The sequence below is a fragment of the Mobula hypostoma genome, chromosome 4 (assembly GCF_963921235.1).
Source record: "Mobula hypostoma chromosome 4, sMobHyp1.1, whole genome shotgun sequence".
NCBI classification, from domain to species: Eukaryota; Metazoa; Chordata; class Chondrichthyes; order Myliobatiformes; family Myliobatidae; genus Mobula; species Mobula hypostoma.
The window spans coordinates 126,411,420-126,432,648 of NC_086100.1; the positions used below are offsets into that span (position 1 = coordinate 126,411,420).

At 37.3% G+C, this 21,229-nt stretch overlaps 1 protein-coding gene across 2 annotated transcripts in view; it reads right to left on the reverse strand.

Annotated features, from left to right (window-relative positions):
• lrba (LPS-responsive vesicle trafficking, beach and anchor containing) overlaps positions 1–21,229 on the reverse strand; it is an 849,775-nt gene that overhangs the window by 623,303 nt on the left and 205,243 nt on the right. For both annotated transcript variants that reach the window (XM_063046460.1, XM_063046459.1), the window contains exons 31-33: positions 14,260–14,338; positions 13,760–13,893; positions 9,683–9,744 (exon numbers count right to left, since the gene is read on the reverse strand). In XM_063046460.1, coding sequence (XP_062902530.1) covers positions 9,683–9,744; positions 13,760–13,893; positions 14,260–14,338 — 275 coding nt within the window. The remainder of the gene's footprint in view (positions 1–9,682; positions 9,745–13,759; positions 13,894–14,259; positions 14,339–21,229) is intronic.

Here is a 21,229-nt window from a genome sequence, read left to right on the forward strand (position 1 = left end):
AGACCTCCTGTCCTATGATCCTCTCATATCCCCTTTGCCAATCACCTGTCCAGCTCTTGGCTCTATCCCTCCCCCTCCTGTCTTCTCCTATCATTTTGGATCTCCCCCTCCCCCTCCCACTTTCAAATCTCTTACTAACTCTTCCTTCAGTTAGTCCTGACGAAGGGTCTCGGCCTGAAACGTCAACTGTACCCCTTCCTAGAGATGCTGCCTGGCCTGCTGTGTTCACCAGCAACTTTGATGTGTGTTGCTTGAATTTCCAGCATCTGCAGAATTCCTGTTGTTTACCTCCTCCCCTCCACTTTCTACAGGGATCACTTCCTCCGCAACTCCCTTATCTATTCATCCCTCCCTGTACTTATCCCTGCAAGTGGCCTAAGTGTTACACCTGCCCATACACATCCTCCCTCATCTCTATTCAGGGCCGCAGGCTGTCCTTCTAGGTGAGGCAACACTTCATCTGCAAAGCTGCTGGGGTTGTCTATTGTGTCCAGTGCTCCCAATGCGGCCTCCTCTACGTTGGTGAGACCCGTTGTAAATTGGGGGACTGCTTCGTCAAGTACCTCCGCTCCACCCCCCCTCCCAACTTCCTCTATTCCCCACTCTGAACTTTTACCTCTTCTTACCTGCCTATTACTTTCCCCTAGGTCCACTCTCCTCTCCTATCAGATTCCTCCTTCAGCCCTTGACCTCTCCAACCCACCTGGCTTCACCTATCACATTCCAGCTCACCTCCTTCCAGTTATTCTGGCGTCTTCCCCCTTCCTTCTCAGTCCTGAGTAAGGTCTTCGGCCCAAAAAGTTGACTATTTATTCACTTCCACAGGTGCTGCCTAACCTGCTGAGTTCCTTCCGCATTTTGTATATTGATCCTTATTCTTTGATCTTTAGGTTCTATGAATTTTTCAAATATAGTAAATGTTACAAGAAAATATTGACTTCATTGAAGTTAGCCCATAAATGCTTTGCTGTATTTTTCTCTGCTGCCTTCCACAATATCCAACAAAAATGAACCTGATCTGCAACACCTATTATAAAGCTGGCAACTTAAATCACCAACCATAAATAATTTCCTATATTTAAAAAAAAGCAGCACTGCATGCTTTCCAGATTAAATAACTCTTCCTGGAAATAAACCCTGAGGCAACTTGACATCACTTTTTTACATTTTTCCAAACTATTTTTCAAGCCTCTCAATTTTCCCTGAAAAACTTTACTCGACAACAATTTCAAATTTAGATGATAAAAAAAATAAAAATGGATTAATCTAAATAGGCCAGTGATTTTCAAGGTCCTCCAAAATCCAGTTTTAATTCCTAGTTCAAGCACAGTTATCCAAAAGCAATCAGGAGAGCAATTAGAAAACTAGAAAACAAAAAAGACATGCAAGCTTTCTTGTTATAAACTTATTAAACTTGTGAAGCATTAAGGTCATTTGCCTCTCCTCAAACTACAATTGGATACTCTCCAGGTTTTGTTTATGCAAACATGAACTAGTTCATTAGCTCAGAAACTGCCAAGGGATGTTGCATAAAGCACTGACAGCCTAGTTCCTCGGGAAGACAACTGAAGTAACTTAAAATTCCTCTATCACTGCCTTGGAATTCAGATAATTCATCTCCAACAATTACAAACATCTTCATTTCTGTCAAAAATGGTTCAAGTTTTCATCTGACTCTAGCTTTATTAGGTTATTATAGAGATACCTTTCATCAAAATTCTACTCTACCCGAACAGTTAGTCAACTCACTTATACCAAGAGCCCTAAGTCAGGTGAATATGTTTTTGGCAAATAACTACAAACTAGTAAGTTCAGTACAATATTGCTTATAATGGGTGGATGATGTCGAAGTTAGTAGACTGAGATATATCCAATGTATTGAGTTATTTAAGGATGACATGTGCAGAGACAGTAACAAGCTGAAGACTGTTTTCTGTGATGGCAAGATATCAACATGAAGTCAAAATGGGAAAAATATATCCCTACAGAATCTCTTTGATGTTTAAAAAGTCCACAATCTAATCAACACACAGCCTTCAAACAAGTTGTACCCTCATTTTAAGTCCTAAAAGCCTGGTAACATTCACTGAATTGTACTATACCTAGCCAAATGTCAATGTATCATTGTTTGCAAAGACATCGGCTTTCATCTTTGCACTTTCAGCCACACCAATGAGGATGAGTTCGTTCATGAAGTAACTTCCTTCCACAATATGATTATTCAACGGCCCACCACAATAGTTCCAAGTCAATCAAACTATATTTTCGCTCACTATAGTCAATGACATCTATAATTTTTTTCTGCCTTTTCAACCTGGAATGTCTTCAAAATTGGATAACAAACATTCAATAAATTTAATGATAACATCTTTCACCCTGATGTCACCATTTCTGCTGTGACTTAATTGTGCTTCCCTGGGTGTGCCAGTGTTTACTTTTATCCTTTCACTATTCTAAGAGAGAGTTAATGTTTGCAAATTTAAAATACTTTTATACATACTAGATTCAATTAGTTTACATGGAATACCGATCAGAGAACATTACTTTGTCAGAGATAAAGTGAAGAGATCGGTGTTGTGTACGTCCTACTGATCTATAGACCAATTCCAAGGGTTTTCATTTCCACTAATTTCTTGTCCAAAAGTGCGGACTATTATCTAAATGGGGAGAAGGTTCAAACATCGGGTGTACAGAAGGACTTAGGAATCCTCGTGCAAGACTCCCAGAAGGTTAATTTACAGATTGAGTCTGTGGTAAAGAAGGCAAATGCAATACTGGCATTTACTTCAAGGGCAAACGAATGTAAAAGCAAGATAATGCTGAGCCTTTATGAGACATTAGCCAGGCCGCAATTGGAGCATTGTCACCAGTTTTAGACCTCATATCCCAGAAAGAATGTTTGTCATTGGAGAGAGTCCAGAGGAGGTTCACAAGAATGATTCCAGGAATGAAGGTGTTACCATATCCGGAGTGTTTCACAGCTTTGGGCCTGTACTCACTGGAATTTGGAAGAACGCGGAGGGTGGGGGTGGAAAATCACACTGAAACCTACCAAATGTTGAAAGGACTAGATAGGATAGATATGGAAAGGATGTTTCCTCTAGCGGGGCTATCCAGAACTAGAGGGCATAGCCTCAAAATTGAGGGGTGATCTTTTCAAACAGAGGTAAGGAGGAATCTGTGGAATGCTGTGCCACACACTGCAGTGGAGGCCAAGTTCATGGGTATATTTAAGGAAGAATTTGATAATTTCCCGATCAGTCAGGGCATCAAAGGAAATAGCGAGAAGCTAGGTGTATGGAGTTGAGTGGGATCAAGGATCAGCCATGATGGAAAGGCAGAGCAGGCTCGATGGGCTGAATGGCCTGATTCTGCTCCCATGTCTTATTGTCTTATGGTCTAAAATAAAGCAGAAAAAGAAATGATACACAATTCAGGCATATGACAGAAAATTTTTGAAGGAAAATACATTTTGATATCTCATTGACCACTATTTGCAAGGGTGGACTATGTATTTTCAATGGAAATTTTCCTCTGGTACAGGGAATCCCAAAGTTATTTTGCCATGCTCCAACAATTCTTCTTTTTTGTTCTGCCACACTCCCCAGCAATTCTCCGTTCTAATTTTCAACACAAAATAAAAATAGTTTCATCTCCACATCAAACATTACCTAGCTCCATTTTGGCACTCAAAAGCAGATTTCCAAAGATGGAATGAATCTAAAGTTATTTCCTTCATTAACATAGGAGGAACAGCAGTGCTCCCTTTTGAGCATTAAACCTCACTAACATGATAATTGCTCTACATAACCATCTGATTTCCAATGGCATCCACTCAATTTAAAAGCATCTAATTTCCCTTCCAACATTTTCCAAAATGGAGCCAGAAGACACTCTTTATGGTTTGCCTTTCTAAGCTACTAATTGCAGCTTTCTGTACTGATAACATAAATTAAGCTTTGTTTCGACCACACTTGGAATACAGCATGCAATTCTGGTCATTCCATTGAAAGAAGGATGCAGTCTTTGGAGAGGGTACAGAAGAGATCTACCAGGATGCTGCCTGGATTAAAGAATAATAGCTATAACGAGAGACTGGACAAACTGGGATTGTTTTCTCTGCAGTATCAGAGACTGAGTGGAGACCTGAAAAAAGTTTTTAAAATTATGAGAGGCATAAATAGGGTAAACAAACAGAATTCTTTCCCCATCCCAGGACAGAAATGTCAAATACTATAGGCCATACCTTTAAATGCAAGAGGGGCAATACTTAAAGAGGGTGAGTAGGGAAAATTTACTTATTTTTACACACAGATGACGGTTGGTGCCTGGAACAGGCTGTCAGGGACAGTAGTGGAAGCAGATACAATAGTGGTGTTCGATGTTTTTAGTTAGGCACACAAATCTGCAGTGAATGAATGCATACGGGTCATGTGAAGCAGAAGGGATTAGTTTAGTTATGGTGCCGTGTTCAGCACAGACATCATGGGGTTCACCCGAAGGGCTCATTCCAGTGCTGTACTATTCTATATTCCACATATTCCAAACCTTGAAACAACAACTTTTAACTCTTCTTTGTACATGCTAAATTATTTCAGAACTTGAATTCTTAGATCTCTCGTCTTCTTGTTACTAGTTTCACAGAGATCAGTAAAACTGTGCTATATCTGTGCATAAAAAAGATGAACTCAATTCCTAATACTGATCTTTGTCAGCTACATTTCAGCCTATTCACTTAATCTATCATGTTTCATTTGAAAACATCAGTTCACTTTGCACAACTAAACTTATAACACCAACAAACACAAGTTGTATCTGAATGAAAACAATAATCATGGCAACTGTAAACATATTGCAGTTGTATTGCAAAAGCTGCATTAAGTGCTGCAAGATTCTTTTCTTGATATGATCTCACAACCAAAATAACAAGCAAAACTAATGTCATTTTTGCTGGAGTTTTTTCTTGTTTTGTTTGAACATCAAACAAAAACAATGAAAATAAAAGAATATTTATATCTGAACTTCAAACTTTAGAAGGTCATATCTACTAAGTACTCCCACTATCTGGTCAAGTCTGTAGTTGAGTCAAAAGGACCTGTACCCATGTTGGATTACTCTATGACTCTAAGACAATCTCATGAAAAGACAGCTCTTTAACATAGTAACATTATATATCCAAATAGTTTAAACTGCCATTATATTAACAGACACCATTATTAGAGTTTAAGAAAAGTGAGATAGGCACATGCCCAGTGCAAGTAAGGAAAACAAAATACCATTTCTCAATCAATCTGGTGAATATAAAAGCCTCCACAGTGCTGAACATATGCAGCATATTTTTTTTCAGTTCACTCCTTGGAACTCCCTCAAACCTCTCTTTGTATAGCTGATCAACTGTCATTTAATACACCTAGTCTGTCTGGAATCTAGCACTTTAAAGCTACATTTTTAAGTGTGCAGCATCCGCTTCTGATAAATGAGAAAAGAATAGATGACCTGGCAGAAGGCTCAGACAATAACATGTGATTTACAGGACATGAATTCAGCTACTATAAGATTTATCTGACAGGTCTCTCCGATAGTGGACTGTTCAGTATCCGATGGAATGATTTCTAGTCTAGGAAATCAACTACTGAGTAGCCATACACATTATTTATTTATTAGATGTTTTGGGTTGAAACCATTTTTAAATGATGCACTTCAAAAACTGCAGCAATAAATACAGCTTTAAAACTGGAATTGAGGTAATGTTATTGGAATATGTGTCAGACTGAATTAGTATGGGGCCAAAAGGACATTGATAAAATGGCCTTGAATGGCATGACAATGGATTAAGAAACAACTTACCCCAATAAGCTCAGGATACTTGAAAGAAAAACACTAATATTTAAAATAAATTGTAGCAAGGATAATAGCCGAGAAAAGTTCTATACAAATGTTGCACACATAAATGTACATCTTTTTTACATTTTACACCTTTTTACATTCACATATCTCTTTTTGGTCATCTCATCCCTAATTTTGCTTATTATGCTATTAACCCAGAAGTACTCCCAATGCTTTTGTATAACAACACCAGACAGCAATGTGATAATCGCAAAAGAAATCGCTGTCTTTTTAAAATAAACATGCAAGATCATATCTCCTTTCAAAAATGAAGTCATCTGATTTTGTTGTGTGTTTATTTCAGATTACTTGAACTAAGTGAAACAAAAAAAATAGATAATACACTGACATATTTTATTTGTTTATTTGCAATACTCTAAAAGGCTTAGATCCTACTAGAGCTATGTAGAAAATCAGCTTGGCATGCTGGAGATCTACATTTTTGAAAGTTTTTGTTATATGCAACAATAATGCAATCATAGCTATTGATTCTCTGAAATGATCTGGATTTCATGAAATGCATTGCAAAATAAAACAAAATAACAAGTTCTCACAACATCGGGGTATGTGAATATTAGTGAGCAAGTCACTCAATCATGAACATTTATATTTTGATGGAAAAGTATAAGAAACCTCTCCAGTTTAAAAAAAATGAAGTCATACTCCACAATGAAAGTATCAATTATTCTATTTTGTTCTGTGTCATAATAATAGAACTGACATATTCAGCTATTAAGTAGAGAAGACTAATCTTTATGTGATTAAAATCATGATTTTATGACCTTAGCTTTTTGATCTTTGACACTCATCCTACTCCATCTACCCTACAAAATTAATTAAGATTTTAAAATGAAAATACCACATCCCATCCCATCTCGCCTCTGAAATTAATCAACCACAGTTTATCCGACACCTATGTCTTCAAAGTTTATCACAATTCTTAGCTCACATCTCACGCTTTCATTTCAACAAGACCTGGCATTTTAATTTTGAAACTAATTGCAGTTGCAACCCCAGTTTCATATAATGTGATCCAAACTTTAAGGAAAATCCATATTTTCAGGTTCAAAAAAGTTGTATTTTGTAGTCAATTCATCTGAATATTCCACTATAAAATGTTGCCAATCCATCTATAACCCACCATCCTCCAACCAATGTAATGAACTCTGGAGATCAATCTCCCCGACCTCCATGAGATTAGAGTGGCATTAAAACACATCTATGACATGTATGATAAATAGGAGCATCAGGCTTTGTAACCTATTAATATAACCCACACAAGTTGCAGCATTTGCAGGTCAGTTAAACAAGGTACAGGTGCAAACAATAATTCCAAGAACAACTTTGCAGGTGCACATGCAAAATTTGATTTGCTAAGACTTTAGGGAGAGGGAGGACGAGGTGGACCTGGGAAAGAATGCATCAGAGAGGATGGTGTGGTGACAGAACGAGAGGGAGGAAGAATAGCAGGGAAGGGAATAAAGACAAAGGCAAAAGCTAAGTGAGAAGGCAAATACAGCAATGAAACAATAATATTTAAACAATATTCTCCAAATTTATAGCATTATAACTGTACTGCCTCCTGTGCATACAAACGTTCCCAGCTCTGCCAATTATTTAATTCAAGAAATGTAAATAGCTGCACCTGTATTAGCTTACGTGAAAAACAACTGAAAATTGGTTTAAATTTCTCCAGATTTAACCATAAATTAAATTTTAATACAATCATTTTGCCAAATACACAGTATCTTTCTCAACTTCCTCTCAGAGTACTAGTAATTTACCTTTCACAATCTCTATAGAGTGATTTAAATATATTCACAAATACATTGCTCTGCTTAGATTCTGAGATCTATTAGGTGTGATAGTAAATGTGCTTATTGCACCATATTGACAACATGTAGCATTGACTTTTCACACCTTCTATGATTCTTTCATTTATATTCATGACCTATCCGTCAGCACGGCCTAAATAAATTTGGCAACATACTCACTAAAATGAATAAATCGATGCAAAGGAACATTAATGATGCATTATCCTTATTTGTCAACCAAGTAAACCTTTAGGTTGTAAATGAAGGTCAAAAGCTTTGAAAAGGGTCAAAACCCATGACCTCTGAAGCCTCATTCTCACCAGTTACAGCTTTTGCTTTATTCATAGTTGCAAAGTAGTACGTTGAAAACTTCCAAACACATAAATTAATTTCCAAATCGGTACAAAAGAAAAAGATCCAAATAATGATCCTCATTGGTTTACCTAAAAAGTCTATATATCTATATTTTCTCACGTGCTTATAATGTTAAAGCAAAATTAATGACCTCAAAAGAAAAGGAAGCGCTTCTTTCTTATCATGCAGTGAATAGTTTTGCTTGGGATTTTTGTTTAACTCACAAAATAATCCAAAATAATTTTGCTGTTCACTTCCTCAAGTACTTCTAAAGTTCACCAAGCAGGCCAGAAAAAAATTGTTTACTATGTTATTATAAATCAGTGATGCAAAATATAAATGGTCCCCAAGCTACATTCAACCTACACAATGAGCAGTCTCAGAGTCTCAGATGAGCAGCAAACCACTGTACAAGAACCACAATTGTTGCTGGGGATGAGGGTTCTTCCAATACTTCACTGGATTTTCCCCAAAGAAGGGAGATGTACTTTCATGTTACAAACAAGTAACATGGGTACTCACTAAACAAATATATTCTCTTTTGACACAATGAACTCAAACTAGCCCGACACATTCAATTCAATTTTTCCTTAATGCTTAAATAATTGGCATAAGACGATAGACAATGGAGTAGAATTAGTCCATTCAGCCTATCAAGTTTTCTGCCATTTCATCATGGCTGATTTATTTTCCCTCTCAACCCCATTTTCCTGAATTCTCCACATATCCTTTGATATCAAGTTTCATTCAGACTTTTAAACCAACCAAGTTCAATGTCAGATTTGTGAAGTATTCATCACTTTACTATCACAGAAACAACTGATTCTAGTTCTAAATATTTCAGCAGATTAAAACAGGGACTCTGTATTCGAAAATGCATGCCCTGTCCTGAGAAATGCATTGACAAGCAATTAAACCACTCCACCCAAAATAACTGTGCATCAAAATGGTCAAATGACTCTGAATGGCACTGATATTAATAAACTATGAAACTCGAATAAAAGGAAAAATCAAATGCAATCCTGCTGATACATTTAAAAACACAACAATAGAATTAACATATCTAAGTTAATTCAATTAATGTTAAACTTAAAATACATAGTTTATATACTTCCTTTGATGCTTCGCCACTCCACTAAGTGAGTGAAGTTACTAAACCTGCACTGCATATCTCTGAGCAACAGCCCAGTAAATACAGCAAGATGACACTCCACCACTGAACTACAAGGGCTTCAACCATCAAGTACATTCAGAATGACAGTGATAAAAGCCTCAGGCGAATAGGAATTTCTACAATCATGAGTGGCTCTCAGAATTCAATTCAACTTTAAAACCTGGCCCATCGATAAAAATATTATGCCCCATTGTTGTGAAATATTCTAATTCACCACAATGCACAAAAAATACAAGTCAGCCGGCAAGATATTACGATGGTAACTGGGCAACAAATACAGTATGGAGTTGGGGAAGTGATTCAATTAGCACAGTAAAAGCTAATGCTGTCTAGAGAAAATGTATATTGTTTATTTTACAATTTCTACTCATTAATTCATAGTTCAGTTAGTGAAATAATCTGCCATAATATTCAATTGTTTTGTGAAATCAATTTGTGATTTGCAAAGACATACCTGGGAACATAGTAACATGACCAACTCCACAACAGAACTGCTGGATTTCATACAAACCAAGCCTGAAAGGCAAAAAATGTACCTCATTACAATGCGGTTTTAGAATTAAGAAAGGAAAATTTGTATCGTACAATTGTAAGAAATTATTTGGAGGTAGAATGGGACTGCATTGGTTTAGAAAGAGCCTGTGCTAATTGGGCGAAATGACCTGATCACTTCTGTGCTGCAACAAATCATTGAATCCTGGCAAGTCTTAAACAGGACACCACTGTAATTAAAACATTTCAAGAGACCTTAAAGAAACAATACTATCAAGCAAAACTATATACCATTCAAGAATGTATTCAATTTATATGATATGTTACCTTACTAGTTCATGGATGTTGCAAACAGTTGATATTGTCATTATGAGATCAAAAGAGCATTGATACAATTCACAAATGATCAAACAGCGACTTTTTGAAAAATAAGATAGAATTTTAAATCTGTAATTTTTTAAAATTTTGAATCGGATTATTTATTTCAGTGATGCTAATAGCCATAATTTACGATATTAAGTATTCTCTGTTTTACTATCCGTTGAAAATATAAAACTTAAATTGAGAAGGTCTCCAAATGCAAGAAGTCAAACTATTTTTGGGGCTAATTTTGTTTGCTCAACTGAACAGAAGCTTTAGGACAAATGAAATGAAAATGTGTGCATATAAATGCACACTGTGAGCAGCTATATATCAGTTCCTGACACTGTAACACACAGTTGTCTGATACAGGAGTCTATTTTTTTCTGCTTACTATAACCCTCCCAGTGACAAGGATTCTTCAGGTGACTGATCACTATTCCCTATACCATTACAATAAATGATTATGAATGATGCAAAATTGTTAACAGTCTTTAATAAACTGCCCTGATGCAGTTTCCCTTTTCTGATGTTAGGTCGTCAGAAAATGCAGTGATAAGTTTACATGATTACTATGCTGAATGCAAGAGCCATTAGGCTTCCCGACTAAAATGTAATCCTTACTAACCCCACCCCCCTCCCACCCAGTATTCAGGAAAGCTGTATTGTGCAAAGCTTGCACAGCTAAAAAGGTATTTGTTTACCGTTTAAAGATTTCGACTCAATTTAGTGCAAATTTGAAGAGGGAATTATCCAAAGATCAACGAGTCACAAAGGCAGCTAGTAAGACTAATGTTCTGTCTTCATACGCTAGATTAGAATATTTATATCATTTTCCATAGAGAGGTTGGTGACATACATAAAAATGAAAAGGTAAATATATTTTATTCACATAACTAAAAAATGCCTTTTCAAGACTTAGCAAAAAGCAAAATAAGGAATCAGAGAATCAGTGTGTTCAAGTTAAATAATTGAATGAATTTTCTTATAATTCATTAGAGTAGCCCAACTGAACTACAGGGGAGTTCAATGCTCTACAACGCTCACAATTTCTGTTTTGGGTAAATTGAGTACTGTATCATTGATCACCCATTTTTAGTGGTTAGCTATATCTCCTTTATCCACAATTGCACGGTCTCCATTTCAATGCTACAGTAACCCGTATATTGTGTCTTAATACAGGTCCAAATGTGTACAGCATATGTCATATTGATCCACAATATCTACATTTTGCTATCCTTACCATGCAGGTTATTATATATGCAGAAAGGGGAAATGGCTCTATGACCTTTGCTTTCTCTGTTACTCTCTCCCTTCAGCCCTCCAGCTATCAATCAAGTTTCCATTTTGTTTTCTGGCAGCAGACATCCCAAACACTCTTATTAGTACTTTGACCCTTGACCCCTTCTCGGTAAACCTAGCAGAAGCAAAAGCGGTTTTAAAAAAGGCACTAGATACTTTATGGGTTTCATGGGATTACAAAGGGCTTTTATGAATATTAAAATGACATCTTAACTTCATTTTGTTTCCTATTCACTTCCTTTTGCAAAGTGATCAAACAAGGTTAACATGTTTGAAAGCATCATAAGGAAGTCTGCCCTCTATCAATAAATTAGCTAATTATATAATAATGTAGTTGTCAAAGTAAAATGAACCCTCCATTGTTTTTGTGAGATGTAACACTGCAAGAAGAAACTGTGAATATGTATGCAGATAAAACCTAAATGGGCAAGACTTCAAATCTATTACCAATTTGATAAACATCCGGTTTAGATTCAGGCAAACAAATATAAGCATCAAATAAAATTTAGCCAGAATGCATTATATGTGGCACAAGAGGAATATGTACGCATGTACAGAACTCAAAATAGCTTGTTCTTCTAACACAAACGGTGAGTGTGTAAAAGCCCTGGAAAAATTGATATTTTACAAGCTACTAACAACAACATTATGCTCAACTATGCCAAATAGATACTGTTATCATACCTCAATGTTTTTCACTGCTATGCCAACCCAGGCACACTCTGAATAATTTACCCATTCCTTAAACTGGGATGCATTCCGATGCATCCAAAATTAATTAAAAACATTTAAGTCAGCATGTGTTAAAATCCAGAACTCAAGCTCCTGCCTCAACTTGCCCAAGCAATGCTCAATTCTAGAGCTAACCCTTCATAAATGTGAGGCCACCAAAACTCTGTACATGTCCCAATTCAGAAGTAAGATATAATTCAGTCTTAAATTTCTTAACTATGCTCCATACTCCAGACTGGTTCAGGATCCTGATGGTTGTAGGGTAATGACTACTCTTGAACCTGGTGGTGCAGGACTTAAGACACCACTATTTTCTGCCCAGTGGAAGTAGCCCAATGGCATTCTATGCTTCTATTTGCAGTTTCTCAATCTACCCTGTCATTTTCAATTACTACTGCACACATCCTCTTGGGCCTTTCTCTCCAGTGCTACTCCATATAGCAGTACTCTAAGCTTTTTATTGCCTCACCTTTGTCTTTTGGCCAAAATGCAAAACCACACATTACTCCACACTAAGCTTCATCTGTCATGCACCTGCCCATTCACCACGCATTTTATATTCTGCTACAATCTATCAGTATCCTGTTCACAATATTGTCAAGTTTCTCATTGTCCACAATATTGTCAAGTTTCTCATTGTCCACAAATTTAGAAATTGTGCCTTGCAGCCCTGCACCTTAGGTCCCCAATATCAACCAAAAAGCAAAGAAAACAATTCCTGTAGAACAATGCCATTCAACTTTCACAAGTCAGAGAAACACCGCAACTCCATTGTTTAACCAACTCGTACCCAGACTATTATGTGTCCATTTTATTCCACAAACCTTTACTTGCTGAAAAGCCTTTATGTGGCATCTTAGCAAGCCTCTGGGTGTCTGCACACACTACTTGGATTGCATTACTCTCATCCACTCTAGTGGTTACTTTATCAAAAATTTCTATGAAAATGGTTAAAAATGACTTGTTCTGAATAAATCCCTGTTGCCATGTCTTAATTAATACATGTTCCTCCAGGTGACTATTAATCCTGTCTTGGGTCAACATTTCTGAAAGCTTTCCTATCAGGGTTACACTGACAGGTTTGTCACTGCTGAGTTTATTTTTATTCCTTTTATTTTTGAACAAAGGAATAACAATTACTACTTTTCAGTTGTCTGATTCCAGCCTCCAATATTTGCAAATGTAAAATAAATTGGGTAGCTAAATAAAAATAAAGAAATGTTTAAGGAAGTTCATTACAGGTTATGAGAAAAACAGTTAAAAATAGAAAATGATGAAAACAGTCAGCATCTGTAGAGACGCTAACCTGAAAAGTTAACTCAATTTTGCATCATTTTCTCGAGTTCAGACTTTCTAACATCAACAATTTCTTTGTTGCTCAGAGAAACAAATTACGTCAATGACCTTCACACTACAACATCAATCCTGTTTCCTTCCCTACAAATGGTGTCCAGAGTATTTTTAGCATTTTTTTTTGTTTTCATTTCATTTATCAATTGTTCATTGTATGAAACTGGCCTAAAAGAAGAACTGAAACAGAGATAAAAGGATAGATCGATACATAGCCTTTAATCATTACTCATCTGTTAATCAAGTACAGTTCATAGGGTGTAACATGTGCCTTAAACCATAATTGAAAACTTACTTGTACCCTCGATGAGCAACTCTTGCCCATGGCTGCCCAGAAGAGTACGAGAAAGAAAGGGAGCAAAATCCACAAAAATCTCCCTTAGAAGAGGTGCAGCCTTCTCTAGTGCACGTTCAAGCCTGGCTGTAATACTAAATAATTAAAACAAAGTTAAATTTTAAAACACTGCAACAAAGGACCAATATATTCCAAGACAACAAATTAATCCAATGCCATTCTCTTAATAAGATGTGATTTTGAGATGGAAATTTGGCTGCAATTCATGTAAAATCATAGATTTACCAGAATGTTTCTAAATGCAGAAGCCATGCATTCTATCATTATTACATTTATAAATGGCTAGTTTAGTAATGCAGAAATTGAGTCTCAGTAAACAGTTTGTAACTATTTTCATAAAATCAGGTAACATTATATTTCCTTTAGAGATACCAGGAGAAAGGGTAAACCAAAACAAACAGCATATAAGATCTCTATCAAAACTTAATAAAAGATATTACCTCATATTTGCTGCAGAGTCCTCAGGCATTGGGGACACAGTTTGAACAGATGGTAGTTTTGAGCTGGAAGGTCCATCACCTAAGAGAGTTCAAATAATAAATCTATTAGCAAAATAAACCCCAACGCTCTTCTATATTCAGGAAAAATGGTATACTACTTCTCAAACAACAGGAATTCTGCAGATGCTGGAAATTCAAGCAACATACATCAAAGTTGCTGGTGAACGCAGCAGGCCAAGCAGCATCTGCAGGAAGAGGTGCAGTCGACGTTTCAGGCCGAGACCCTTCGTCAGGACTACTACTTCTCAAATTGTTCAGTCAGAACTATTTCATGTGTATTAAAATATATGAGTTTTTAAGATTGTTTGGATAAAGCTTTTCTTGAAAACAAGACTGTAGAACTTTACTAGAAATATGGAATTTATTTTCAGAAGAGAGCTTCTAGTTTGCATTTGAAAATGAAAATGGCTAATAAAATGAATAACAACTTTACATTGTGCTTCATCATTGAATTGTGCTTGCGATCACAAAAGCCAAAGACTATGCAGCTGGGTTTTTGAATGGCAAAGAGAAATAGATCATTTATTCAGATTGGAAGTCGATCAATTGAAATATTACTTTAGCTCTACTAATCAAATACTGATAAACTATTTACAGCAGCTTTTTATTTCAGAGTTACAACATATTTTGCTTTTGAAACAGATTTTTTTTTGAAGTGGAATCTCAAATGTTAACATTTGCAAGACATATTCATGGGTACTTCATCACTTTATGTTTGCTTGCAAAATAGTCAGGCAAAAATCAGCACATGGGTTCCAGTTAATTGGGACATATTAGGACCTGTACATTTGAACCAATTAACCAGCTGCCCCAATTCACTGAAAATTCCTGGAAATCGTTAAAAGGGTAAAAAAAACCCAACAAATTACCATTTAACTGAATAACAATTTATGTATTTAAATAAAATACAGAATAAATTAGAACACAAATACTTCTACAGGACTATAAAATTGGTGTATTAGTTCTCAATATTTATCGATGGAGGAATTCATCCAGTATACATGCCATATTCTTTTGATTGACTGTGAATGAATAAAATCAGAGCAGACACCTAGTGCAGATAATGGATGCCTTCATTGCTTTCCTGCATGAAGTAGTGTCGTAATCCAATAATACATTTCCTGGCATCCTGTTTAGTCACTAACTGAAGATTAGATGTGTCATCTTCAACAATTTACGTACCAAATTACCTGGATTTCTTCTCCCTTGGTTAACCTTTCCTCTTCCCTTTCCCACCTGATACCATTTGCTATTATCCTTCACTTAATTGGTTCTACTTATTAGTCTCTGTCTCAACCACTTCCCTCCCCCACCCAGTTCTATCTGCCTAGTGTTTTTTCTTCTTCTAGTTCCCATCTTCTGCCTGCCAGTCTCACCTCTCCCCCTCACTTCTACATATAGGCGATCTACCTTCCACACTCTGATCTGGTGCAGGAAAAGACCTTCTCTCTCCCTTCAGAGTAGCTGCTTGACCCACTGAGTCTACCAGCAATTTGTTTTTTGCACACACATGGGATGATAAATAGCATATGCATGATACTTCCTATTTTCAAGAAAAGAAATAAGTTTGAACAAGTTTATCATAGGCTAATCCTTTAACTTCAGGGCCACCACAGACAAGAAGTGTAACTGTTCTAACTATACAAGTATTGTGACAAAAAGAACAAGCAAAGGACTATAGAGGCTTTCGAGAGATATTAAGGCTTGCTTAAAGCAGGTTTAGGTAGGTCAGTACAAATGAGGTACTTGAGTACAAGAAATGCATGAGAACACATGAAAAAAGTTAGAAAGGCCAAAAGAAGGCACGAGGAAGTTCAAGCAGATAAGATGTAGGAGAATCCCAAGGGCTTCTACGGAGATGTTAAGCGCAAAAGGATTGCAAGAGTCCTCTGGAAGGTCAAAATAGTAATCTATGCATGGACCCAAAAGGGACGGGGAAGATCTTAAACAGATTTTTTTGCATCAGTATTTACTCAGGAGACAGACATAGAGTCCACACAACACACATCAAAGTTAGAATACTGTGGGAAACGGTACCGCAGTATAAAACGCAAACACGAGGAATTCTGCAGATACTGGAAATTCAAGCTACCCACATCAAAGTTGCTGGTGAACGCAGCAGGCCAGGCAGAACCTCTAGGAAGAGGTACAGTCGACGTTTGGGGCTGAGACCCTTCGTCAGGACTAACTGAAGGAAGAGCTAGTAAGAGATTTGAGGGGGTAAGAGGGGGAGGGGGAGATCCAAAATGATAGGAGAAGACAGGAGGGGGAGGGATGGAGCCAAGAGCTGGACAGGTGATTGGCAAAAGGGATTTGAGAGGATCGTGGGTTGGGAGGCCTAGGGAGAAAGAAAGGGGGAGGGGGGAAAACCAGAGGATAGGCAAGGGGTATAGTGAGAGGGACAGAGGTAGAAAAAGGAGAGAGAGAAAGAATGTGCGTATATAAATAAATAACGGATGGGGTACAAGGGGGAGGTGGGCATTAGTGGAAGCTTGAGAAGTCAATGTTCATGCCATCAGGTTGGAGGCTACCCAGATGGAATATAAGGTGTTCCTCTGACCTGAGTGTGGCTTCATCTTTACAGTAGGGGAGACTATGGATAGATATATTAGAATGGGAATGGGATGTGGAATTAAAATGTGTGGCCACTGGGAGATCCTGCTTTCTCTGGCGGACAGAGTGTAGGCGTTCAGCAAAACGATCTCCCAGTCCGAGTTGGGTCTCGCCAACATATAGAAGGCCACATCGGGAGCTCCAGACACAGTATATCACCCCACCCGACTCACAGGTGAAGTGTCGCCTCACCTGGAAGGACTGTCTGGGGCCCTGCATGGTAGTGAGGGAGGAAGTGTAAGGGCATATGTAGCACTTGTTCCGCTTACAATGACAAGTGCCAGGAGGGAGAATGGTGGGGAGGGATGGGGAGGACGAATGGACAAGGAAGTCGCGTAGGGAGCGATCCCTGCGGAAAGCGGGGGGGGGAGGGAAAGATGTGCTTAGTGGCAGGATCCCGTTGGAGGTGGCGGAAGTTACGGAGAATTATATGTTGGACCCGGAAGCTGGTGGGGTGGTAGGTGAAGACAAGGGAAACCTTATTCCGAATGGGGTGGCGGGAGGATGGAGTGAGAGCAGATATGCATAAAATGGGGGAGATGCGTTTGAGAGCAGAGTTGATGGTGGAGGAAGGGAAGCCCCTTTCTTTAAAAAAGGAAGACATCTCCTTCATCCTGGAATGAAAAGCCTGATCCTAAGAGCAGATGCAGCGGAGACCACAGAAGCGGCAGCGAGGTCATAAACCATATAAAGACTACAGAGGTGCAGGTGTTTGCTGTCTTGAGGCAAATCAGGCTGGACAAATACCCGGGTGCTCCCTCGGACCCTATAGAAGGCAAGTGCAGAAATTGCAGGGCTATTTCAATCATCCTAAGCAACAGGTGAGTACCAGAGGATTGAAGGGTAGCTAATGTTGTTCCGCTGTTTCAGAAAGAATAAACCAGGAAATTATAGGCCAGTGAGCCTGACAACAGTTGAGGGAAAGTTATTGGAAGGTATTCTAAGAGACCAGATATATGAGTATTTGGATAGACAGGAATTGAATAGGGATAGCTAGCATGGCTTTGTGATTGAGACCTAATTTGGAATATTGTGTGCAGTTTTGGTCAACTAACTACAGGAAAGATATAAATAAGATTTAAAAAATACAGAGAAAATTTACAAGTATGTTGCAGGGACTGGAGGACCTGAGGAAAGATTGAATAGGTTAGAACTTTATTTGCAAGAATGTAGAAGATTGAGGGGAGATTTGATAAAGATATACAAAATTATGAGGGATATAGATAAGAGAAAATGCAAACAAGCTTCTTCCACTGAGGTTGGGTGGGACTGCAGCTCGAGGCCATGGGTTAAGGATGAAAAGTGAAAGGTGGATGTTTAAGGGGCACATGAGGGGAAACTGCTACACTCAGATTGGTGACAGAGTGGAACAAGCTGCTAGCGCAAGTGGTGGATGCTACTTCGATTTCAACAAGAATTTTGGATAGGTACACAGATGAGATGGGATAGGTTTAGAGGGCTATGGTCCAAGCCAGGTCAATGGGACAAGGCAGTTTAAATGGTTCAGTACAGACTGAATGGGATGAATGGCCTGTTTCTGTGATACAGCACAGAACAAGCTCTTCAGCCCACCAAGCTGTGCCCCCCAGCAATCCACCCATTTAACCCTAGCCTAATCACTGGGCAATTTACAATGACAAGTTAGCTTACTAGTTGGTACATCTAGTTAATTTTGGACTGTGGAAAAGCCAAGCACCTGAAGGAAACTCATGTGCACATAGAAAGAACATACAAACCTTCTTACAGAGGATACTGGAAATTGTTTCTGATGCCCTGAGCTGTAATAGCAATGTGCCAACTGCTACACTACCAATGATTATGACGTTATTGTAAAGGATACTGTTGCACAGTTCTTCAGAAGACCAAGCCCTGGCTCACATAAAAGACACCATGCTTTATGTTTGAGCTATGTACAAACACACTTAGTGCAATTAATATATCCAGCACTGCAAAACTGGACATCCTGAGGGGCAAGTCACAGTTGACTGACAGAAGTACATGCAGAACTGTACACACTACTCTACATGTTTCGCCAACTTAAAATCAACTGTACATTTATTCCTCTAACACATTAAAGGCAAATAGTTAACAGTTCCTCTAAGTTCAAAGGAACAAGCAACTTCCAAGCCCATGATGCCCTGCTTGTTCAGACTTGAACAGCTCTATCTTTTGTTACATGCACGATTCAGATTTCCTCAATAAAATTGCAAACCATAAACAAAAAACATTACCAAAGTATGCTGAATGACTGCCCAAGTATCACTTGGGAAGCAAACCATGATTATAATTCACAAACCACCAGACTAAACTATATTGGAAACATTTGATATTTTGAAAAATGAATTTTAAAAATTAATACTACACCTCTATGAAGGCATCTAAAGTTCGAAATTAATAACATTATCATTATTTTGTTTTAACTCTGTTGTGCTGTGTTTCATTTAATCTCAGAGTCACTGGCATTCGGGTGGCAAACCAAAAAAAAAATGACATGTCAATACTCTGGAAAATAAAAGTTTCATAATCATTAAGCAACCTAAATTTTTATATGCATAAACATTAAGTCATCCCATGTTTCCATTTTGAAATCAAAATGAGTTCAATAACATTTAGACTGACAAAAAAATCAGGTAAATCTGATTTGGGGCAGGGACAGATACAAAAGCCAACAAACATACACAACCTACTTCACTTATCCACTTTAATCTCTTACTGATAAACTGGCTCCCATTAAATGACAGTTTAGCAGACTCTGGTGCAGACTTGAAAGAAAATGCAAATAGATCATGCATCTAGCATCTTTCTGGTGATAGTCCATTGTTTATACAACTTCACCACAGCCAATACCAACGTAAATTAAAAACATAAAGCTTTTATTTATTAGATTTTAAAACTGTGATATGATTTTATCTAGTTAATGTCAAAGATTTTTGCAAGTACTAAATATATTTTCAGATACAAATTCAACATTTTAAAGAGCGACATTTTGCTTAAAAATACTAAAAACAAAAATGTATGGTTATTGTTTCCTTTGCAATTCATTTAAGAAATTAGATTTACAGTTCTACATGTAAAACTATGTTAGGTTGTATTACAGAATCAGTTTTATTCAAGATAATTCAAGCAAACTTAATATCAACATTTTACAAGTAATTGCCAAAATCAAATTCGATTAGCCATTTATAATCTATCAAAATTTTATACTATAAATATCCACATGATAATTAGATTTTAATAATAGTTTCCACAAATAATCTACAGATGGGAAAATTATTAAACCATGAAATATTTATTACCATATCATGAAAGGGTCATTTATTGGAGTGGGCAAGGTGCCTCTCAATTATCTTTGTTATATTGACTAAGATTTAGGTCTTCCACCTAAACTCATCACTAGGAATCCCCACTTCCCACTGATGGTCAAAGCATCCTGAACCCAATCAGGAAGAACCAATGTTACAAACGATATTACTGAAGCACTGGAAATAGCCCCACTAGTAAAATATCCCCAACATTTGAAAGCATTAAAAAAAAGGTAATGGAAAAATCATTGCAAAATCCCAAGTCACCAGAAATGTATTGTTTTAAATAACCTTAAACAAGTGAAAGAGCTGCAGTGTATATGACAAGTTCCCAGGCCCTGACACACAACTGAGGTACATCTAACATCCTACCATGTCCCTAAACCAATGTACTTTCATAAAGTCATGTTCGTAACGTGCTTTGCAAAGAGTTGCATTCATATTATATCTTGTCCCTATTTTCCCCAGTTATTGTTGCCACATCTCATATTAATATTGGCAAATTCGCACAAACAAGGCAAGTAGTTTCAGATATTTTAATTAAATATTATTGGTTAATTTACATCAGCTGAAAGCAGTTTTTTTACTATTTTATTAACTATTTCTAAATATCTCTGATCAACAGAGGCACTTAGAAAAAATGGAAATAGACCTTTGACAATGCAAACAGGACACGGGGAACTCTGCGGCAGTTATAGCATGTGCAACTGCAGGCACACTGTAAGAGGCAAATATCAATCATGAGCTAGAAAAAAACATAACAAACAAAAATAATCAAAAAATAAAACAACTTATCTTCTTCCTCCTATCTTCCAGCAAGCTGGGGACTTGCACATTTGGATAAGTATGTGCTAAAGTCTCCATGTTTTCATTTATGAGCATAATGCTCTTACTTTTTACACCACCTTAAAATTCATAAAAAGCAGCTAAAGGATATTTTTAAAACAACTTCACCAAGGTCAAGCAATTAAATTTATCATGGAACTGACAGAATT